The sequence below is a fragment of the Emys orbicularis genome, chromosome 1, assembly GCF_028017835.1.
Source record: "Emys orbicularis isolate rEmyOrb1 chromosome 1, rEmyOrb1.hap1, whole genome shotgun sequence".
Lineage (NCBI taxonomy): Eukaryota > Metazoa > Chordata > Testudines > Emydidae > Emys > Emys orbicularis.
The window spans coordinates 245,327,893-245,352,938 of NC_088683.1; the positions used below are offsets into that span (position 1 = coordinate 245,327,893).

Below are 25,046 nucleotides of genomic sequence, written 5' to 3' on the forward strand. Positions count from 1 at the left end.
GACAGTCCTGGGGAAAGCAAGTTACTCTAGTCCAGTCAGAACACAGTAAACCCACGGAGTGATTAGGTCTGTATCAATGGGCGTGGTCCCCTGATTAGCTGGATTTGGAAGAAGGCACCATTTCAGTCTGGTTTCCATGGACTAGGGCTAAGTCTAGTGATACGTAGAGGCCTCTTAAGGCAGATGATTTAAGAGTATGGCCAAAGTCTTGATTAAACTCCTTGAAGTGTTTCCCTGTTCCTCACTTCTGTTTTGCCTGGGACACAGTATGTGATGACATAGATTGCGCCTTCTGAGAAAGAGATGGAAAGTTGTGTGTAATTATAGTGCGGGGGCATGATAGCATAAAAATTTCTTTCCTAGTGTCTCCTATACTACATATGTTTAAAAAAGAGAGAGGTGATATGATTGCTCCCTGTACAGCTGCACATGTGAGAGCTTGTGAGGGCTAGGAGCTGCTACCCATCACTACTGTCTGGGATCTGCTAGAGAGGAATGAAGAAAGCCACACTGGAGGCTGTCTTGTAGTAAACGTGTGTGTAAACCTAATACAGTTTATAAAGACTGGCAGTAACTTGTAAAAAAACATCCTAATAAAACATTGGCACCATGATAACAAATGAGTTACAATATGCTTCTCTATGCAATTCAGTTACTTTACATAAACATTAGCAAATAATTATTCCCTCTGTATAGCACATTTAAGGTGATTTGTCTTCATGACAGGCAGGAAGAAACAAAAAAATGCCAAGATATTTACACAGATTGCTCCAGAAATATTAAGAACTGTTAGTTCTTAAATATTCCAGGTTTGCTAAATGTTACACTTGTGCAATATGGGTCTAAAATGCTGCCATTTAGCACTTGGTTTGTATAGGTATAAATGTTGAGGGTACAATAGGGGCAAAGGTGGTGGAGAATCAGGGCTTTGAGACCTAATTTTACCTTTAGACTTGAATCCAAAACTCGTATTGACTTTAATGGGAACTGCACAGGTCTATGTGAGGACAGAACATCGGCTCTCTGTTTGGTTTTGCTGTGGTGCAGTGGTGGCTGAGACTAGATAGTTGAGAGAGAAATCAGTTAATTCATGTGAACCATTAATTCATCATAGTCCTTATTTATACTGAAAGACATTCAGGCCAGATCTTTAGCTATGGTGAAGATCACACCAAGCAAGTCGGAGTTAATTAATCATTTAATTTGCATTAATAGATTACACTTTGTTTTTCGTTTGGAAGGCAGGAAGGATATAATAGAGTTGTCAATGGCAATAGCCAAGGGATGCGATGGACAGAGATTAGGAGTTCACCCCTTCTGTGGATACTGCTAAAACATCCCTGACCTTGGACAACTTTTCTTCCTGTGGCTTATAAATATTTCTAAAGAGCTTTAACTTCTTGCCTTTGGAATGCCCAAGATCAGTGTTTCTCAAACTGAGGTCGCCGCTCGTGTAGGGAAAGCCCCTGGCGGGCCGGGCCGGTTTGTTTTCCTGACCCGTCCGCAGGTCTGGCCGATCACGGCTCCCACTGGCCGCGGTTCGCTGCTCCAGGCCAATGGGGTCTGCTGGAAGCAGCGGCCAGTAAGTCCCTTGGCCCGCACCACTTCCAGCAGCCCCCATTGCCCGGGAGCCGCGATCGGCCAGACCTGTGGATGGGGCAGGTAAACAAACTGGCCCGGCCCGCCGGGGCTTTCCCTACACAAGCGGCGACCCCAGTTTGAGAAACACTGTGCTAGCAGTTAAAGTCAAGGGGGAAAGTGTTTATATCGTAGAACATAACATAATATATACATGACTATTTTACAAATCCATTAAAAGGCAATGAAAATTCCTAATCAGGATCCAATATTATGTGGCTTTATAAAGGCCTTTCTTGACATTCTAATGAGTGCTACATAACTAAAAGAAATTTTCTCTCTAATTTTATGCATGCAGTATTTTCAACAATTGTGCTGTGCTCCAAGGATCACAATTAATCTAAAATTCCCTTGAAAGCATGCAATATGTTATTTAAAGTTCCAAAACTACATATGTATTGGAAGAATAAAAATTGCATCTCCTGTGTAAGGGAATCTTTGTATAGAACTACAGTGGATCTCTTTCTTTAGGAATTGAAGGGCATCAGTCAACATTCGCTAACTTCATTAATGGAGAGGATATTTGATCTGTATGTTTCTACTGTTATTTTTTAATCAAATTTAGATGGAATGTCATTGAGTTTTAATTTTAAACCTTTGGATTTTCTTAAAAACTAGGCTTTGTTTGCCAGATGCTGGGAATGGGCATCAGGGGATGGATTACTTGATGATTACCTGTTCTGTTCATTCCTTCTAAAACACCTGGCATTGGCCACTGTTGGAAGACAGGATACTGGGCTAGACGGACCATTGGTCAGACCCTGTATGGCCGTTTTTATGTTCTATGTTCCTTGGGGACAAGGGAAGCAGAAGCACATATGTACCAGATGAATGGCCCCAGATCTTAAGTGCATGGAATCACTCTGCTGTATTTTGCTATTTCACAATATCAATGAGCTAGAAGTGGCCTCTTAGAAGGCCATTTTATGTATCTACCTGCCCTGTGGCAGGATCTTAGTATCTCTAAATCATCTTCAGTACTTGATTATTAGTTTTGACTTTAAGATTTCTACCAGGAAGGATTTTTTCCCCCAGAGGCATAATGTTCCAACTATAACACTTTGATAGAGATGTAGGAAATAGTCACAACAAAAAGAGAAATAACTTGAAATGGTGAGGAGCTTTGTGCATAACATTAACAATTCAAAAATGATGTATATCAATAGTTTTTCATCCAAATATTGGCCCCTTATCCAGTCGAGTTTCCTTCTGAGCAAAAATGGGCATATGCCTAGTGAAAATTCTCTTTGAAATCTGGTTTCTTAGCTTGAAATTTGGCATAGTCCCTTGGCAAAAATTGCCATTTCATGCACAGACGGTTCCAGAATACATTTAAATAATGCTGACAATAACCCTAGAGTATGAGTCAGGAAATTCTGTGGTTGTTTTCCCTGGTTGAATATTGAGCATTGAGCTTTTAGACATCTGTGGATGAAAAGAAGTGTATAAGTGTATTAATGTATGCTGTGTTATTTTAGTCATGACAGTCCCAAGATATTAGACATAGAAGGTGGGTGAGGTAATCTCTTTTACTGGACTACTGTTGGTGAGAAAGCTTGAAAGTTTGTCTCTCTCACAAACAGAAGTCGGTCCAGTAAAAGAGATTACCTCACCCACGTTGTCTGTCTAACCGTATTCATCTACATACAGTATATATGTAAATGTCGGTACATGAATACTCCATGTATACATAGTTTATCACTGTTTTTAAGAGAGAACCCCCTATCCTGGAATAGCCTTCCTTTCCTCAGTTTATCCTCTAGCCAAAATATCCTGTGTGAGGAGGACTGGACAGAGAATGCCTTTCAGTGCCTATCCTAATCAGATGGAATTTTATTTGTGAAGCAAACTCAGTGGATTTTTCAGCAGCACAAGATGCTTCCTCTTGCTAAAGCCTGAACATACTTGTTGATTCCTCAGCACTCCCAGAAATTGCTGGCCCCAACAGCATAAGATTGTTAATCAAACGTGGATCTCCTCCTACATTTGTACAAGGTTTCTATTTCTACATAAATCTAGAACATATTCTTGTAAAAGAGATTTGTGAAATTTCCTTGCTACACAGTCAGCACAAAAAAATAGGTCAGAAAATGTTTAAATGAAAAATGTGTTAATGTATATTTTATGTCCTTAGAAAAATAAATGTGCATCTTAGACAAATCTAGAAAATGTAACAAATACTCCCTGTTCTCCTTTTTTAATGCAGGGTGGATTGCAATGTTGGGAGCTATTTGGCTACTAGTGTTAGCTGACATCCATGATTTTGAGATGATACTAAACAGAGTGGAATGGGCAACACTTCTTTTCTTTGCAGCACTGTTTGTTCTAATGGAGGTAAGAAGAATTAAGACAAAAATGCACTTAGTCCTCTTTATTTTTAACCAGTGATTTCTATAATCTGGACAGTTAGAATTGCAAGAAGCACTCGAATAATGGGGGCAAGCATCATCCTGAATAGAGGGCTCACACAAGAAAGGGGTGAAAGCTCTGTAATATTTCTCTTAATAGTTTAGTTATAATAACAGAGAACAAAATTATGGAATGGGGAGAGCTGCTCTGGAGTAAAGTCTCACTTTTCATTATAACCTGGATTTTGTCCTCTTCCCTTTTCTCTTCCATAATTTCCAATAAGGAGAGGTTTAGTTTAAAACTTGGCATGCGCATTCCATGTGAGCAGACAATTATTTTTTAACCAAGTTTTAAGTTATTTAGACAAGCCATAGAAAAAACAGAAGTTAGTCGTAGTTTGAAGAAATCTCACTTTTCCCCATATCCTGACTACAAAATGGCTCGTCTGAGAGGCTTCTTCAAATGAGATTTGTTTGAAAGCTGTTTGTGCGATCTAGCACACAAGACCAAATTTCAAATACTGAAAATCATCATTAAAACATTGAGTGCAAGTGAGGCTTGAATAGTTTAATACGTTGTTTGTGCATTCAATTTCTGAATGGCTGGTTGTTTCAATCACATTTGATTCACTATTTCAGAATGTTGATGTGAAATTTTTGTTTTGGTTTGGCACAAATGTTTGGAGAATGGGTGATCTTCATATGAATAACCGCATTCACATGCAAACAAGGTGATTTGTGCATGCACAAGAATGCTCGTTATTCACTAGTCATTATTCTGTTTTAAAAGTTTCAATCTTCCAATCGTGGTGCAGAAATAAGGCCATGATCTGACTTAGGTGAACAGTCTCACACCGTGAATAGTCAAAAAGAGCAGTTTATAAACAACTCATAATTTGAAATTTGTTTGCATAGTCAAATAACTATAAATAGCAAATAGATGTGTATATCTGAATTTATTTATGAACAATTCATCAACAGAAAAATGGGCTACATTTGCAGCAGATATTTGTCATGAATAAGTCAGCTAGTTCTGTTTAATATACCAAATTAGGAGTTCAGAGCCTAGTAAACTGAAAGATTATTGGAGGCTCTGATCATCGGAAAGGTTGCGATCAGCTGAAAGGAGTTCAGAACACCACTTGTTCATCTATTGTGACCTAGTGCCACCCATTCACATACATTCTCACACATGCAGTTTCTAATGCTATCCTGAAATGTGTTAGGCAGGAATGGGAATCCCTACTGAAGTCACCATAGTTTTATGGTGCTAGCATTTTATGTAAGTCACATTCTCTGATCTACTGTTTTAGCTTGAGTTTAGATGTTTTTATTTGAGCACAGTGTGGCTATAATGTAATGTAGTAAACAATGTTGAAAGCAGTTTTGCCATTTACTGAAATCTTGCAGTTCCTATTGATATAATCCCCTGAACTTTTTTTTTAATAGTTTCTCTAGTCACTGGTGGGTATTGGAAGAATGGTTAACAAAACAATATTTCTTCAGGCTCTCTGGAGCCATACTATCATTAACTTATGAAACAAACTGGGACAGATGAAATGCTCCTTGGAAAAGTGGCAACCACATTTAAACTCTTCCACTTATAAAAATTGGGGAGACAGCTTTGTTGCTGATAGCTAAATGCTGAGAAGTTTATTTTTGAAATGGGTATTATTGGAGTGTAGGCGTGTAGGCTTGCGTGGCCGCCCCTCACTGTCAATCTCCGAGGGGGGGCACGCCTCTTCGCTGTCACGCACCTGCAATGGCAGTCTGTATAAGGGGAAATTAGCTGTCTCTAGGACTCAAACCCTCAGACAGGGTAGAGCAGTGAACAGTTCAGAGGCCCAGGCTCTGGGGCATGGCATGGCACCAAGTACAGTCTAGGGGGCTCTGGCAAGGGGTGAGCGCCCCAGCAAGCGCAGGTCTCCTGACCTAAGGAGCGTGGAGTATTGCCACCCCAGGGGAAGAGTAGCAGGGGGGGACGTGGGCCCTCCCAACTCCCAGCAAGGGGCCCTAACAGCGGCAGAGTGGTCTTCCACTGGGTCAGCGGGGATCCTGACCATAACACGCTGACCTAATCTCTGGCAGTGCTGCAGCCAGACTTGGGTCGGCTGCCCCTGGGGCACTTCCTATACTCCCCCTTGGGTGTACCTTTCAAGGGTCATCGTCCGTCTCCCCAGGGTACACTGCGAGCGGCAGTCCCAGCAACTCCTCAGCGTCCAGCGTGTCTGGACGTATGGGTAGCTCGGGGCCCTCCTTGGGACAGCAGAAGTCTTCTGCAGGCTCCTGCATCTGCGGTGGGGAAAACGTGTCCGTCTCCTTTGTCAGCTGCCTCCCAACTGAGCTACAGGGCCCACCTTTTATACTTTCTGTTCCTGTCCTGCCCCTCTGTTTCTGGTGTGGAGAGCGTGGCCTTCCTGGTTCTGCCCAGCAGGGGGCAGCTGACTGCCCCTCACTGTCAATCTCTGAGGGCGGCCACACCTCTTTGCTACATGGAGGAAAAGCTCAAATGTCATTAATGTTGTTGCTACTCTGTACATTTTGTTAAAAATATGAAACTTTTAAAGGGGCACGCAAGTAGAAACCAAATTTAGATATGTTTAAAAAATTAATACAAATGTTTAATAGTTTTGAATTTTCCAGTAAAAGAGACTTTTCTTTAGATTAAACATTCCCTTCTGGTGTTTGTAGAGTGTATGGAGGAATTTAACTGAAAGATGTAGTCATCTGTTTTCTGGGTACTGCAACATTAAATGCAGAAGCGATTCTTCCCTCTTCCAGGGTCAGCAGTGAGGTAGCTCCCATTTTGTTTTTCATTTCAAATGCAGAACATTATATAGGAATCACTATGCACCCTCTCCCTTCCCCTGCTTCCCTCTGTATTTATTGTCTTTTTCTAAAGTAAAAGTAATCTAGACTAAAAGTACAATTTTCCCCTTTGTACATGTGTAATTAATGTACAGCACAGTATTGCTCTAGATAGTCTAACTCATCTTTAACGCAAGGGACTTACTAGGTAGGACACTACAATTATCCTCAATTCTTTTTCAAGAGTGCCATTATATCTTGATCTTCCACCAGGGATGACACCAGAGATAGACCTAAAAACTGAAAGACAGTTCCCCTGTCATTGCAGTGTCATTCTCCCTAGTACCACACAAAAACATGGACATTAAGTTTGAGCCTAACTTCATATTTGGAATTTGAATGTTAAACCTCCTGGCCCAGAAGGAGACACTGCTGCCAGCTGAACCACACTAATATCTCTGGCTCAGCTGTGTTACAGCAGGTGCAGCACTTTTTTGTAGCCTTCCGCTCTGACAGTGCTGTGTTTGACTCCCAGTTGCTCATATTCAAAGCTATGATGAATATTCTCCATGCTGATTCAATAGGGGAATGGAGAGAGTAAAATAAAAGGTTAGAGGTACTCAGACTGAGGGTTCTGTTTACTTTGAGAGAATTGATTGTTCTCTCAGGGTCATCTCAATTGTATGTGTCCTGTGCCTCTCATATCACTGTCATGTGGTGCCTGCTCTCTTTCCCCTGTGACCTTCCTGTACTCTTTTTGTTCAATAACCCACCTGAGCAGCTGGAGTTTGAGGGTGTAGTAGGAAATGTACCTGAAGAAGCTTCAGATGACTGCACCATTGTTGCTTAGTTTAGCACAGGAAAACAATTATAAGAGGCTAGGCTCTTTGGAGCTGCCAGCAATTCTCAGAAGCTATGAAAATGTAGGAAATTTGTATCTGTAACAGACAGGCCATCAGCATTAGGTAACAAAATTTGTATTAATAGAGCTTCTGAGCCTTGGGATGGGATACTCAAAAGTGCACCCCAATCCCATTCTGGACATGCTGAAAAGGGAGGTGACAAGTCAGGGGTCTGCTTCATTATGCAGACTGTCCACAGTGGCATAAGTTAGAGGAGTCCCATGACTGTTCTGAATCATGCTAGGACCAGGCCAGTGCAGAATCAGGGACCCATAACTTTCTCTTCAATGCCCGCCCTCCTCTTCTGTGCTGAGCAGAGCTAAGAGGTGAGAACTGAGCTTAGGGTCTGGGAAAAGGGGAAGAGTTTGGGGAAAGTTGAAGATAGGAGTTGGCCTCTAATAAAAAACTGGAAACTAAACATTCAATGTGATGACCTGTGCACATCCCTAACTAAGATCTAGGCAATAGAGAATGAAGTTTAGAACACTGGTTTTATTTGTTTTGAGTTATTAGTGTTGGTGGGGTCCAAATTTCTCCTCCTCTGCCATAGAATATGTGGTTCAATAGTCTGGTCTGGACTGATGGAGTAAATAAAGAACAAGGGTTGTTGGTTTTTTTTGCTTTAACATTTACATTCAGATCTAGGGTATAACGTAGCCACTTTGTGCTGTGCTGCCAGCAGAATCTTGATCCAGGGCTGGTGGACCCTTGGAGGATAACTATAATGCAAGAGAGATGGGATTCCTCTGCTGCCACAGAACCAGTGTAGAAGTTCCCATGCCACCCTCCCTACACCAATATAGTGGTATGGGCAGGGCATCCCTATGCTGCATCTGTGATAAATGAAAGGAGGGGGGTAGCTCTCTTTTATGGACACCCAGCCAGCCAGTTAGCTATAAATCCCTCTTGGTATTGTTCTCTACTTGCTTTACCTGTATAGGGTTAAAGAGTCTCCCTGCATAGGTAAAAGAAAGGGAGTGGTCACCTGACCGAAAGGGCCAATGGGAAGGCTAGAACTTATTAAAATTGGGGGGGAAAAACCTTCCCCTTTGTCTGTGTTGTTCTCCGAGAGGGGGACAGAGCAGCGATGCTATAAAAAGCTTTGGGCCAGGCATGAAAAATCATCAAATCATACCTAGAAACTACTCATTTAAAACCCCAGATATGTAAGTAGATCAGGAAATGTCTAGGAAGACGCGATTAGGTTTATCTCTGTTTATTTCTTTATGGCTTATGGACTCCTCTGTTCTAACTCTAGGTGTTTTTGTTTTGCTTGTAACCTTTAAGCTGGACCTCAAGAGAGCTATCTTGATGTTTAATCCTTGTAATAGTTTTTTTTTAAATCTAGCAAAAAGCTAGATGAATTTTCTTTCTTTTTTTAAGAACAGGATTGGATTTTTGTGTCCTAAGAGGTTTGTGCACATGTTGTTTAATTAGCTGATGGCAGCAGCTGATTTCCTTTGTTTTCTTTCTCAGCTCTTCCCTCGGGGTGTGTGTGTGTGTGTGTGTGTGTGAAAGGGCTTGAGGGTACCCCACAGGAAGGAATTTCCAAGTGCGCCTTCCTGGGTTCTCAAAGCGGTTTTTGCACTTGGGTGATGGCAGCATCTACCCATCCAAGATCAGAAAAAACCTATAACCTTGGGAGTTTAATACAAGCCTGGAGTGGCCAGTATTAATTTTTAGAATCCTTGCGGGCCCCCACCTTCTGCACTCGAAGTGCTAGAGTGGGAAATCAGCCTTGTCAGCATCAATATTTGGATGTGGTTTCATCCCTTGAAACTGTTAGCAGCCAGTGTAAATTAGAGCAGCCCTACATGCAACAGTCCTTGGACTGGAAAAATGCAAAGGTGAACTTCATGTAACTTTGCATCTCCATATGCTACCTCCCTGACTTGCACTATGCGTTTCTTGGCAGTAGCTGAGAATGTGACCATTAATTGGTTTTTGTTTTTTGGGTTCTGAGTCCAGCTATTTTACAGAAATTCTTTCTTTTTCATTTTTCTTTTTCTTTCTTTTCCCTCTTTTCTTTCTTTGCTGGGAATAAGCCACAAACTTCAGCCTGAACTGTCCAAAGTTTGGAATATTTGCTCTAGGTTCTTGCTTCATATCTATCTAGGGTTTCTTTAGGTTTAAAATAATTTGCACTCAAGTATTCAAACAAAATGCATCCACTCCAGAAGAAGGGAAACTTTAAACCTCAGCGTGGTGGTGTTAATGGAGATGAGATGTCTGTGCCCTACATTCCCTTTAGAGAATCTGGTTGACATTTCAAATGCAACAAAATTCCACAAATAATGTGGCTCTGTTGACATTTCTACTGTTCTCAGTAGCTTGCCCAGCTGTAATGTGTACCTTACATAGGGTGAATATTGACACATTTTTGAGAGAAAATACGTGTCGACTTTGTTTTAATTCACTTTAAAGTATTTGTTTCAACTGCATATTTGCTCACGTACTATTGGTTGATCTAAATTTCTCTCTTTTAGGCTTTGGCTCATCTTCATTTAATAGATTATATAGGAGAACAGACAGCTTTGTTAATAAAGGTACATTTCAATGTTTACAGTTATTTCATTCCCAAGCTGGAGAAATATTTGTATTGCTTTAATAAATAGACTGACTAATCATTGCCTATTGAAGGATATGCGAAGGGTTGTATTCCTGCATCAGATGTGCAATGGGTGCATTTCACCCTTCAGTGTGAATGGTCTTCAATATACATCGTGTATACCTCTCCAAAGCCAGAATATATGATCTTATCTGAATAGTACGTCTTTTCTGTAGTTTTAATTCATAATAAACAAGGTGGGGGAGATAATGTACAGAGGGAAAAAAAGCTGTATAATTATAGCTGCACAGGACATTTCTTGTATGAAACATAAACATGGTTGTTAGAAATGTCACTTGCTGCATGCCTCCTTTCCCGCGTTTCTGTTGAATCAGTAGAATTATTGTGTATAAATCCTTCAGTTATTTCTTTTTAAAAATTTATTTTATATTCATATCACCTTTTTAAAAATGAGTGTGTTGATGATTTAGTGAAGAATGTGTACAATTATGCCATTAGTAGCACGCAGAAATATCAAGTTATTGTTAGAGCTGAAAAAAAATGTCGGCTAGCTTTCAGTTTAAATGGAGTTGTAACTTCATTTTTTTTTAATACCAGGTGGTTCCCGAGGATCAACGCCTAGCAGTTGCTATCATTTTAGTACTCTGGGTCTCTGCTCTGGCATCCTCCCTAATTGACAACATTCCATTCACAGCTACAATGGTATGTCTCTCTTCAGCAGTTGCATTTCTTCCTTCCATTATGTGCAGTGAGTCCAACTATTTGATAACAAGCTTGCTTTGTGAGACCTTAACTGTGTTACAATTTCCCCCACCTCTTAGAGGCAGTGAATATTATTACTGGGCTTATTCATCCCATTTAGGCATCTCAGTGGCAATCTGAACATGCAAATATCAGATTTGCAAATGCCATTATGGTGATTAAGTATTAAATTAAGTGCTCCATTGTACTTGCATTTTTGCACTGGCCCTGGGCTTCTGGCCTTTTAAGTATCTGGCTCTCAAATCTTCTTATTCTCGCATTAAATCCATAGTGGCAGTTCATAATAATTCATAATGACAATGAATAGTCATTGGGCCAAGGAAAGAGTGAGAACTACTCTATAAAAACTGGTGCTTAGGGCACTAACCTAGAATTTGTGAGACCCAAGATCAAGTCCCTGCGCCAATGCCCATTTAATTATTTATATAAAAAAGGAACAGCTTCGACAGGAGAGAATCAGAAAGGCCCAACCCAGTAGAGGAGGAGGAGGCAGTCTGCATTTGCAACCTTTAGCCCAGTGGTAAGGGCATTCTCTGCAATGTGGGAAACTGAAGTTCAAAGCCCTTCTCTGTATCAGGCAGAGAGGGGAAGTGAACTTGGGTCTCCCACATGCCAGTTGAGTGCTCTAACCATTGGGGCTAATCTAGTTTGAGCTAAATAGGAACAAAGAACTGGAGCCACACAAGAACAAAACAAAAAACGGATTAAGAGAATTTATGGAATCTCTCCATTGCTTAACAAATATGGTTGATTCTAAATACAAGGGTCCGTGGTCGAGCTGAAAACAAGAAGAGGAGGCTGAAATTTGACTGATGGATTGTAATCCTAAAACTCTTTTGTTCACTTCAAGCATTTAAAATTGAAGATCCAGATTTCTACCCCAAATCTACATTTAAAAAGATGATGATGTCACAGTTCATTTAATCAAAATGATGGAAAATTGTGGAAGTAAAATCGGACAGTTGAATTCAGCATTTTGTCAATGTTTTAGAAACATACACTTCTGTCCATCCAGCTCAGCAATAAAGTGTGTTTTCAACACATTCCAATAAGTTTGGTCTTAACTTTGTAATAGTTATGTGTTGTTAGAAAAAGAGCAACAACAAGAAAACTCCACAATAAGTTGGTTCAGTGGTTTTCAAACTGGAGTACATGAGCTCTCAACAAGGGGGTACATAAGAAAAATCCTGTAGTGGCATATTTTATTTAGTGAAACTTGGCAATATAATCATAGGTATATTATGAACCTACCTCAGATGGCAGTACACAGTAGATTACATTATTTGGAAAGGGTTATGCAGCCTAAAAAAATTGAAAATCACTGTATCTATATGTACCTAAGGGCAGATACAAAAGAGTAGGGCCTACTAGTTCAGAAAGTGGATACTCAATTATTGTATCTCTTGTGTTTTATGTACAGAACTGTAAGCTTTTCATGCTGTACAATATGTCTGGCTGTTTATGCTTGCAGAATGCATATGGTTAATCACATAGTATTGTTTTGTTTCATTCCACAAAAATATTCTTGATTTTTTCAATGCCCCTGTTCTCCTTACCGTGTGTGTGTTGAATATACTCACAACAATCCTGCTTAAATGCTTTATTTTTTCATTTTAAATGCCTGCTGTCTTAGCACTGTTAATTCAGTAGCCAGGGAGTTTTCCCCTAAAAATGTTAGGTGATACAATGGTAATAAAAATCATGTTCCTTATTTTAATTGATTTGTTTTATAAGCTGCATATGTTGAGCCATCTGTTTATATATATTTTTTCTTTTATTACCAGGGACTAAAAATGTAGCCATAATAAATCCTAGTTTTAGTTGAATTTTAATACTATTTTCTCAATATACTGTAATAAATAATTTCTATTAACCACATTGCTGGCAAGGTGACTGAAACTTGACAATTCATTGTTAGAAACCAGACTGATTTTGACCTGCCACTTTTTATCTCTAAAACTGACAGGCGCTTTTCATTTTCAGTGCTGTATTTTTCACAGGCATCTAATGTCCTCAATGTCACTTTAATTTTTGGATCTCCCTTTGTGTTCTACTTTACCAGAGTGTTCTGTACAAGCTTCAGTATTCCAGTCCACTGGTAAAAGTGTAATACTGGACCCTAGCAATCTGCAGAGACAGACTGTCCTTAATGAGACATCAATGGTTTTGAGAACTACAGATACATTTTCCCATGAATACACATTCTGAACAGCGTGTGCCGTTTTCATTCCAAACAAACACTTTTCTAGTGTGTAATTCTTAGAAAAATATGTACCAAGAATTTAACATGGTATAAAATTAAGGTTTAAAGAAAACCCTTGAATAAAGAACACACAATTATCAAGTATCAAGGCCAGCTTGTGTGTAGCCTTATGCAAGTGCACAGGAGAGATGTGACATCGTACCTTCCACCCTCCCTTCTGTCCCTATGCTGGCATTGGGCACAGACCTGTGGGGTAGCTGAAGACACTCTTCCTGGATAGTACTGGCAGTGTTTCTAGCTTGAGCAGTGGGAGGGGAGAGAGGGACTCTATTACTACCTGTCAGAACTGGGCCAGCTGGGAGAGGAATGCCCATCACTCCCTTTCAAAAGGTGATTGAAATGCTGTTGCTGCAGCAGCATGAGCTACCTTGAGTAGAAAAAGGAATTCTGTCTGAGTGAGCTGCAGCACGTTTCTTCCTCACTGCCAATATTCTCCATGGCTTAACAGCCACAATGTAATGCATTATCTATATTTGTGCTTCAAGGAGGGCTTTCCCCATCACAACCTAGCTTTTCCTTCTCCTTGATCTTGCAGTGTAATCAACATCCTACATGTGTGACTGGTTTTTTTTTCATAAAAATGAATTCTGTACCAATCATCATTATGTTTTTCACTGTGAGATGAAATTGAAGATTGTGTCTGTTAATTTTTAAGCAGGAGCTTGATCTTATCTTTAGTAATTAGGAAACTTGATAAGAAAATTGTATGAAAAAATGTTACCAAATTTTTAAAATATGCCCTGTTTTGAGTATGCCCACTTTGTGATATTTTTGTTTACAAATGATGTAAAACAAAGGATGATCAAGGAAATGGAGGGCCTGTTTCACTCAAGGAGACTAAGAGAGGTTGGTTTGTTTAGCCTAGCAAAACAAAGGCTGAGTGGGGGCATGATGGCTTTCTATAAATACATCGGGGGGTAAACACCAGGGACTGTGAAAAGCTATTTAAGTTAAAGGTCAATGTTGGCACAAGAACAAATGGGAATGAACTGGCCATGAACAAATTCAGGGTAGAAATTAGAAGACGATTTCTAACCATCAATGGAGTGTGGTTCTGGAACAACCTCTTAATAAGAATAGTGGAGATGAATAACCTAACTAGTTGTAAAATGGAGCTTTACTAAGTTTATGAATGGGATTATATGATGGAGTTGCCTGCAATAGTATGGACTGGACTCAATGACTTGGGAGATCCCTTTCAATCCTATGTTTGAGTCACATACCAAAATCAATTTCCATATAATTTGCTGAGTGCCCTCCATTCCAATTCCAGCAAGGGGGTTTGAAACAACCCACAAAACCTGTTGAGTCAGGTTCTTTTCTAAGTATTTTCATATATTCCAAGACTAGAAGGGACCGTTGTGATCATTTAGTCAGACCTTCTGTCTAACACAGGCCATACAACTTCCCCCAAAATAATTCCTAGAATATATCTTTTAGAAAAAACATCCCATCTTGAATTAAAAAGTTGTCAGTGCTGGAGACCACCACAACTCGTGGTAAATAGTTTCAATAGTGAATTACTCTCACCGTTAAAAATCTATGCCTTATTTCCAGTCTGAATTTGTCTAGCTTCAACTTGCAGCCATGGTTATACCATTCTCTGCTAGATTGAAGAGCCCATTATCAAATATTTGTTCCTCATGTAGGGACTTATAGACTGTAATCAAGTCACTCCTTAACCTTCGCTTTGTTAAGCTAAATAGATTGAGCACTTTGAGTCTGTCATTATAAGGCATGTTTTCTAATTCATTATTCATTCATGTGGCTCTTCTCTCAACCCTCTCTAATTTATCAACATCCTTCTTGAATTGTGGGCACCAGAACTGGACCACTGTATTCCAGCAATGGTTGCACCAGTGCCAAATACAGAGGTAAAATGACCTTTCTACTTCTACTTGAGATTCCCCTGTTTATGCATCACAGGATACATTAGCTCTTTTGACCACAGCATCACACTGGGAGCTCATGTTCAGCTGATTATCCACCATGTCCCCCAAATCTTCTTCAGAGTCACTGCTTTACAGTCTTCCTTTAGTTTTGGGGACATCATCCCAGGCTTCTTTTATGGCACAGAGCTGAGAGGAATATGAAGACATACTGCATCTTGTAGAATCATTCATACTTCTTGGATCTGAATTTATTTCCTGAGGCTGATTCCCACTCGTTGGTATTTCCTACAGTTTTTTTTTGTTTATTTACACCAATGTAACAACCCCAATGTGTGTTTCATACCTTTATAAAATTGACTCCACATAAATTAATACCAATATAATCATGTGTTATAAAAGCAGTGAAGAAAATGTTTATCTTCAGATTTTATATTTGCTTTACTTTTATGTTTGTAACACATTCCCTGCACTAACCACAACATATAATACAGTATAAATAAATACACTCTTAACTGACACTATTTTAATTAAAGGTGTCATTTATATAAAGCTGTTAGATGCCTGGATTGTTCTGTGCACATCAGTTTATATATTTGTAGAATCAAGGATAGTGAGGGGATTGCCTTAATATAACATGTGTTTGAGGGCACTCCTCTTACTTTCAGGTGCAATAATTATTTTCCACAGACATGCCGTCTGTCTCAGTATCTGCAGGCAGGCACTTAGCCCTGTAGTTAAAGGGCAAAGAGAAGTTGGCCTTGCTCTGCTGAACCCCATCCTTCACTTTCCCTAAATCCTTCCAACAGCACATTAAACTTTCCAGAAAAGCTAGCAAGCTCTCTAGAAATTAGTGAAGGAGAGATTTCTCCTCAATAAAAACAAGGAAAGGAGTGTAAGAAAGAAACATTAATCTTCTGATATAAAGTTGTTGCTCTCATATAGCTACTGTTGTCTGTACTGTTTATAATCCCTCTAGAGGGTAGGAGAAAGGAACATAAGCTTTGGCATATGGTTGACACACAAATAGACATTGGCTTTTGCCTCTATTGAAGGGCACTATGTTGTAGCTAAAAAATTTCAAAACATTATTGAATTCCAAAGAACATGAAATAAATACGGGAAAGGTAGCAGTACTGTTTATTTTAGCCAAATGCATCCTGCTTTGTAATAACCAAATTGACTTGCTGCAGACCCTTGTAAATATATACAGCTTGGTTCAAAGGCAGTTTTATAAGTAATCCTCATCTGAAAAAAATATATTGAAGCCTAGAATGACACATTTCCTTCCAACCATTTAATATTTTATGTCTCTATTTGCAGCACTGGGTTAATTGCATCTGTAAATGAGACTGAGGTTTTAAGCATTCAGAGTGAGTTCAAAAGTGATGCATAGCACATATAATTGTATAGATTAACATTACAAATGACATTAAATGTTATTTAATGGGAGAAATGGAGAAGCACTGCTTTTAAATTCAAGTTCATACACTGACTTCTCCTGTGTAAAATATCATTGTTAAAAGAGGAGACATCCAATGATGAAAGGCCTGATCCAAAAGCCAGTGAAGAAAATGGAAAGATTCTCATTGACTTCAGTGGTATTTGGATCAGGCCCTATGTGACAGAGTGCTGGGCAACAGCAGTTAAGCCAGTACTCTGGTCACTGCAGCTTTAATAATGATTCCAGAGCAGACCCAATTATCAGAGCTGTGCCTAATGGATGTGCTGAGGAGAACTAAGAGGCTATTCAGACCATTAGGCAGATGATATAAAAGGAAGGAAGAGGAAGGGAGGGAGGTAGCAGAAAGAGAGAGGGAGATTACGTTTCCCTCCTTGTCTCAGGAGCTGAGGGCTCCCTAGGCCTATAGATGTAAGGCAATATAGTGTATGAAGGTGGTGGAAAACAATATTGTAAATAAACTGCATGGGGTGTTTTACCAGAAAAAGGTCTCTGAGTTGTTTGTGGATTTGAGAAGAGGCATGAGAGAGGGGGGCCCTGCAACACCCTCCAAGAGTTACTGCTGAAGTGCAAGATGTTTGATTCTACATACACTACTCAGAGTCATTAGAATGAGGAAACGCTTGGATGGAACTGAAACAATGTGGTTGTGTTGTATCCAACATTGATTTGGGGGCATTAAGAATTAGTCTTTTCATGAGACTCTGTACTCTGTGTGTGTCAGCTGGGGTAGTTCACAAACCTTGGGGCATTCCTTGGCTCAGTGAAATATTTTGAAGTGGAATTCTGGAACTTTAACTGACTAGTTTTCTTTCAACTCCAATCCAGTTCTTAAAAGTTCAAGTTCAAGATGCAGCAATGCTTGTGGAGAGTTGCTGTTATTATCAAAGGATACATGTACACTACATTAAAATCCTAAACCCAGGAGAAATACTTTTCAAATATGTGGAAGAAGGTTATAGTACATCAGACCCAAAATTTGACTTCTAACAGTTATTGTTTGGTGATGATTATATGTTGGATTTGAAGTTCCTTTAAAAGAAAAATATATATGTGATACAGCACTCCATCACGGAGACAAACATATCTATTGATAATGCATGATTTGCAATATTTTTCTTCTCTTGCTGCAAAAGCAGCCATCTGAGGGAATTAAAGGTAAACAATCCAATCCTGCTGTCTCTATTGTTCTCAGAAGGATGACACTATTGATGTTTTTGACAAACAGACTAAGTAGACTTTTAATAAGACGAATAAGTCACAGCATTTCTAACTGAAAGAAAAATCAATTTGTCAAATAAGTAGATAATAAAACTGGTGGGGTAAAATATATGTTCGAGTTTCTAACAAGGTATTAAATATAGTTTATACAAGATTTTAAAATATGGATGCCCCCTTTTAATTTAAGAAAATTACAAGATTTTTGTTCTTACTTTAAATCATTGTAATGTATGTTTGTCTCTAGAAAAGATATAAAGAATCATATACTTTCCTGGTGTGACTTGTTGTTTCTAGTAGATTTCAGTGGCCTCAACCAGTAGTGGCAACCGGTCATTAGGAACAAATGGGGCTAAAGCCCATCAATAATGGCACACTATAAATATAGGACCGGATTCTCTAGTGGGAGTGTCATAAAGAGTCTGTGATCTGGCCATGAATGCCTAGCAGAGAACTATTTTCTGGGTGTTACTGTGCTGGATCTGCATCTGTTCCTCTGCCTCCCCTCCACAGGGGACACTTAAGGGGTCCTTAAGGAGTCAGCTGTCCTCCAGGTCTCAGACCACGGCCAGGAAATGTCTGCACTGCTAGGCCCTAATTCAGTCAAGCATTGCTGGGGTCTTATGTCTGAATTGTGGCATAGGCTCAGGCTAGGTCTACACTACCCCCCTGAATCGGCGGGTAGAAATCGATCTCTTGGGGATCGAATTATCGCATCACGTTGGGATGCGACAATCGATCTCCGAATCGACGCTCTTACTCCACCAGCGGAGGTGGGAGTAAGCGCCGTCGACGGGGAGCCGCGGAGGTCGATTTTGCCGCCGTCCTCACAGTGGGGTAAGTCGGCTCCGATACATCGAATTCAGCTACGCTATTCGCGTAGCTGAATTTGCATATCTTAAATCAACCCCCCCCTGTAGTGAAGACCTGCCCTCAGTTGGTGAAGAAGGCTCTAGCAGGGAAGGTCTTCCTACTGGGAGTCCCCGAAAGGCAAGAGGAGAATTCTATGCTTGCAAACAGACCAATGTTATATATTACCTCTTGGTAGCATTTTCAATTGTTTAATTAAATGGATTTTGTTGATGCTCAGTTCATGGTTAGTGTTACCATATATATATGCGTGTGTTTTTGTTTATATTTTTTTCAATAACAGATTCCTGTGCTTCTCAACCTGAGTCAAGATCCTGATGTTAACCTGCCTGTGAAACCACTAATCTTTTCATTGGCCATGGGTGCGTGTCTTGGAGGTAAGGGACTGTAATAATTTCAAAATTACTGTATGTATAAACATTCCACAGAATAGCTCAAGAGCAATAAGGCTCCATAATTTTATTATAGAAAACACACTCGGTTCATATTGACTTTGGAGGGCATTGGATCAGGCCCTTAATGAGTGTCTGCTGCGTACCCCATAATAGAGTTTATTTCTGATTTGTTTGCAATCTGTGTTTGAAGGCCAGATATGCATAACATAGTCTAAATGCACAGAGATGCAGTCCAGATGGTGCTTAAAGGGTTCAGATCCTTTGTGAGGAAAAAGAAAAGGACAAATTTAGCGTTCAGATTCATAGATGCCATAGTGGCTTATTTAAAAGGACATGCAGTTAACGTATAATATATGTGATCTAAAAGTCTGATCCAAAGGCCACTGAAGACATTGGGAGATTTTCCATTGACGTCAGTGGGCTTTGGCTCAAGCCCAGAAGACTACATACAGATCTATTCACTACCTTATTTAGCACTCCTTACTCAGACAAAACACCCATTGAAGTCAACTTGAATTGAAGTCAGTGGGAGTTGTGCCTTAGTAAGGAGAGCTGAATAGAACCTGGTGGTATTTTAGCTAAAAATAAAATATCATCTTGGTGCTAACTTGTGTTCCTTGTGTTGCTGCTGTAATTAATCTGCCTCAACATAAAACAATGTGATAAATTAGATGGATTTATTTCTCTGCCAAACTTTATTATTAAAGGAGTCCCACAAGGATCTGTTGCAGGCCCAGTCGGCATTCTAATTTATAATAGCAGTATAGGATAGCCATCTGGTAGCACTTTAATTCACCTTTATGCTGGTTATTCTTTTTTATATTCTACAAATACTTCACTGTCATTGGGTTATGAATGAGTTACAACAGGATCTTACCAAAGTACTGACTAGTCTGTTTTTAAGTGCAATTAAAATAGTGTGTGATTTTATAATAATAAATAATAAATCTATGTTGATTTTAATTGCTGACTGTACCTGAGAATTTAATATTTAATTAATTATTTAATTAAATATAAGAATTTAATTTAATTTATGATATTGTGATATGTTTCATCTTATAAATATTTAGATGCTTGTTTAGATGCTGCTAAAATTCATGTTGATTTTCCACAATAGAAACTTAAACCCAAATTGATCTTCCTGTGCTATACAGGCCTTCTCTCATTTATTCAGCTAAGTGATTGCTAGTTCAAATGACCTTAATACCCAGCAAGGATTATGATGATGTAATTGACAAATTGACTTTGACTTTTAAGGGTGCATTGCAGAGGTTGGACACTATATCAATGACCAATCATTTGTTACTGGGACATCTTTTCATAGTCATCATTGTGACTTAGTCAGCTGATCTATCCCTCTTCATCACAGGGGTAGGAAGCATCAGCATTTGTTAAAGTAAGGGCTTAGCTAAACAAAGAGTTAGTTTGCAGTGAGCTGGGATGTAAATGTATAGTGCACTAGCCTGCTGTGCACTAACTGTCTGTGTGGACCGTTCCACCATGCACTAAAAGTTCCCTAATACATTTTAATCTACTTTCATTTCAAACCGCAACAGGTCAGTGTGCACTAGGGAACTTTTAGTGCATGGTAGCAGGGTACACGTGAACAATTAGCATATGTCATGCTAGTGTGCTGTAGGTTTACTCCCCAGCTTGCTGTGCATCAACTGATTGTCTAGACAAACCTAAGAAGTGTCAGAGTATCCTCTTATTTCCAGAATTTGCTCATGCTTGCCTCCGCGCATCTCTAAGATACTACTCCAGTTTCATTAAAGTGGTTGGCTGGGATTTTCAAAAGAGGGAGTTAGGTGGCCAAATCCCATTGGAATTAAACAGGACTCAGATACCTAACCCCTTTGGGCTTTTTAGTAGAACTCAGCTGTCATTTCTAAAGTTTCACTTACCTTCTTGCCCATATTTGTTGTTGTATCATCATGTGCTCTTAAAGAGAGACAATGATGTATGTATGAAGTATGCAAAATTGGTAAAGGTGTGAACAGTGCTTTGGGATTTATTTAAATGAAAGGCACTATGTGAATACAAGAAGTGCTTTGATACTAAGTACCTAGATGAATAGCTTGATAGAGCATTATCATTATTAGTTAGTAAACTCAGAAATGAACTCTCTGTACAGCCCTTTGTCATTATTTGAAAATAAAGTTGAAGGTATTTCAAATGAAGTAGCTACTGTGGAAGGCTGAATGAAACATGTCAGTCAGTGGATGGATCGCCTGCAGGCCAAGGTACAGACTCTCTTGGTGCTCACATTGCAAAACAATCTGCTATATCTTGGAAGCCAGTGAAGGGGAACTTGGTGACAGAGCAGTGACTGGAACTTAAGAATGAAAAATGCTCAGAATACACTTTTTTAAAGTGCTCTAGCGGCCAAAAAAGACTAGACCAATCTTCTCCTATGAAAAAAACAGTGATGACCTTTTTGAAATTAATTACAAAGGAAGAATTTATGTGTGTTGAAATGGTGTAAAGAAATCCCATGAGGGCAACTAATCCTGTTGTATTGTAACTATACAATACAATTATAATGTGATTCTCTGCTGCATTGAGCAGAGACTGGATCCTACCAGCCACCCATGCAATCAAGGAAATTAAGTACACAAGCCATTGTGTAGGGGAATTTGACTAACCAGTACAATTTGACTCACCAAACATGGATTTACAATTTGTTTGTTTGCAGTACACAGCAGCAAGACTCTGTTGAGACATTGTTAGCAGGGCCTAGGGTAAATGCTGCATTCATTAGCAGGGCCTAGGGTAAAGGCTAGTGTAGGAGGGTCAGTTCACCACTTGGCCCTTTCCCTGGCACTGGATAATGCCCTTGAACACTAGTACTAGGGCATTTAAATTTATGCTGCTTCTTCTTTTCTGCCCCTGGTTGCCCCTCATGCAGTTGTGGGTACTCTTGGGGGAAAGTAGGGATGAGGAAATACCTCACTACTCTCACAACTCTGCAGTGGCTGCCATGGAAGTGGGGTTTTGGGGCACAATCCAGACCAGTGAGAGGTGGTGTCACTGCTTGTCCTTGAGTGCCTTAAAGTGCTCTGCTACTGTAGCTCTCTGTATGGATGCTCCCAGCCAGCATACAAGAATTTATGGAGTGTCTGTGGTTAAGCAGCCCTGGTTCAGCAACTCTACAGCCACACTCTGGTCTTCACCAACGGTGGTTACTACTAGCCATGTGACCCCAAAGCACCCTCAATCCTGAATTTCCCCAAAACCATCGGCCCTGAAATGCCCAGCCATTTTCTGAAACGTTCAGAGGAGTAATAAGGTCTGTTGCTCCTTTAAGGGATGAAAGCACAGCAACTCGTTGCCTTAATTGGAGTTAACAGCACTTATATTCAAACACAGCACTGGCTTAGTATAGATTTAAAAGTAAAACAAGTTTATCAAGAAAAGAGAGGTTTTAAGTGAGTTCAAGTGCAAGATGGTTACAAGCAAATAAATGTAAAGTATGCTTTCTAGTGGCTAAGATTTAACAAGCTATAGCCTTGGTTCAAAGTAGATTTCTTACCAATCTTTCTCCTTCCCAGCTATGGCTGACTTTCTCTCAGTTAGGAACTTCCACAGAAGTACAAGGTGCCAGTTTGTCTTGTCTTCCTAGGTGAAAGATCTTTGCCTAAGTATGTTTCCCACCTATATTCAGTTCCCAGAAACTTCAGCCCCCTTGACTGAAGGGCCCTTCTTTCTCAGCTTTCAAGAGCTCCAGCGCCTTGTGTCTGTCCAGTGATGGATGCCAGGATGGCATCTTCTTTCTCCTTATATCTTCCCAAACTCAGTCCCCCCCCCCCCCCCCCAGACTCAAGATGACCTGAAGTTATTCTTCCCTTCCTGTGGACTTCCCACCCCCCTGCCAATTCGTATATAAATGGGAATTCCATTATTTTGATCACACCTGGCTTAATTTAATTGAAGACAGATAGCTAACTGCCTTCCCTCTACTCTGGGAGAAAACCTTTTTCTCCCTTTGGTCACAGACTTTAAAGCATAATATCAATGAGTATCCATAATTACTCATATAGTGTTAATACATACATTTCACAATGACATTATCACTAGTGTGTCATTAGCTTTCATAAAAGACCTTACTTGATACCCTATTGTAATACAGTTATACAGTACACAATCAATTGATTCAATTACTTATCATTTGAGGTTCAGACACCCTATCTTTATAGTCCAGTATGTCATTGAAATGTGTTCTCAAATAATTTTTTTTTTCTCCTTCTGGGAAGAGATGCCATGAAATCTGATGAAGACTTCACGTTGGTTCCTTATCTGCTGGTGATACTCGAGTCGTTACCTCCTCCCTTTGTTAGCTTGATGGATTTGTTTACCTTTTATATAAATGTACTTTCACTCTCTCTGCCTGACAAGCAGGCTGGTCAAGCAAACTAATCCAAATGCTTTGTGTAGGTCAGACTGGGCTTATGCATGGCTTTTCAAATACATTTTAAGAAGCATAATTTCAATGAGTTATTAGTTTTCCAATGATATTTTACATGACCCCTTTTACATACAGATTATGACAATAGTGAACTAGAGTCCACTGGATTGGTCAGGACAGCTGGAACTCACTGCAACATGCCAGGGAGCTCCTGGCCATCTGACATTGGGATGCTCTTAGGGTCACATGTGGGGAGAGGATTACTTCCAGTTTTGCTTGCTGTTTCCCTTTTTTTGAAAAGCAGATAGGGGTGGACCTGGAACACCAAACTTTCCTCTCAGTCCAGAGGCAACAGCTCTGCCCAGGTACACTGGAGAGGATAGGCTCTCAGAAACCAGTCACAGCTCCCTAATTCTCAGGGATGTCCCATAGTATTTGCCAGCTTTATGCCAGCAGAGATTCCCTTTACACTGGGTGAATTCTTCAGGGGAAATCTCTGACCAGTGTAAGTTAAGCTTCTATAGTCAAAAGTGAACATGGTAGACTGGAGATTTAAAGCTTGCCTGGGCTTATGATTTCTTCCATCTGTGTATTGAATGACCCTCTTCACTCACATATGCCTGCACAGTAATGGTCAGCCTAATTAAGCATTGGGAATGTATTGCTTATAGTCTTTTCAATGCTAATTTTTTACAGCTTTAATATCTGGCAATATTGATTACTTTTTAATAATTGATTGAGCCTGATGGAACCTGTAAAACTACAATAAACCAGAAAGTATAAGCAAACAAAAAACTTGGTGGCTTGTTTCCTGAGGTCTTGAAGACCATTACCCTTTCCATAATTCTCCTGTAGGAGATTATAAGGAAAATCTAACAGCTCATATCCAGAGCTAATGTTTGGAGGCTAAATGGTGACACTGTCTATTGTCTCCTTGATTTGCACATTTCAACACACATAAATTATTCCTTTGTAATGAATTTCAAAAAGGTCATCACATGGTTTTCTTGCACATGTGAATAGGAGTACTAGCCCAAGTCCCAGGGGAGTAAAGCCAGGGAAGATTGCTAAATCCTACATTTTCAGAGCAAGTGAGGATGTAATCACAGCGTTTCTATTGACTGGTAAGATTTAGAAGAGTGAAATAATAACATACAAATATAAATGTAACTTAATAAAATTAAATACATAATTGGTGAAGTGTCTGTTGTTTATGAATGCTCAGTTGATTGCAACCAGACCCTTTATTGAGCTGAACAGGCTGTTGCTAAAAATGCTACTTTAGGTTCTTTTACCTTTTGGCATCTGGAGACTTTATTTGTCCCTTTATCACTGTCCCCATCACTTAGTCTTAGTTTGTAAAAATGTAGGTGAAAAACTGAGTGAACAACTTATATTAAACATTTATTGGTTCTCACCTGCTGATGTGGGCAGGTGCCAATTGTATTCACCTGCACTAGTGGAGACTGCTGAGGCCTATGTGGAATTTACCCCTGGTATATGGTATTTCTGCTACT

The 25,046-nt window shown here is 39.7% G+C and overlaps 1 protein-coding gene across 1 annotated transcript in view; it reads left to right on the forward strand.

Annotated features, from left to right (window-relative positions):
* The window catches only part of OCA2 (OCA2 melanosomal transmembrane protein), a 297,856-nt gene that overhangs the window by 194,298 nt on the left and 78,512 nt on the right, over window positions 1-25,046 (forward strand). Inside the window, exons 18-21 of the mRNA XM_065423234.1 lie at window positions 3,845-3,972; window positions 10,183-10,242; window positions 10,863-10,967; window positions 19,013-19,106. Of these exons, the coding sequence (XP_065279306.1) occupies window positions 3,845-3,972; window positions 10,183-10,242; window positions 10,863-10,967; window positions 19,013-19,106 (387 nt within the window). The remainder of the gene's footprint in view (window positions 1-3,844; window positions 3,973-10,182; window positions 10,243-10,862; window positions 10,968-19,012; window positions 19,107-25,046) is intronic.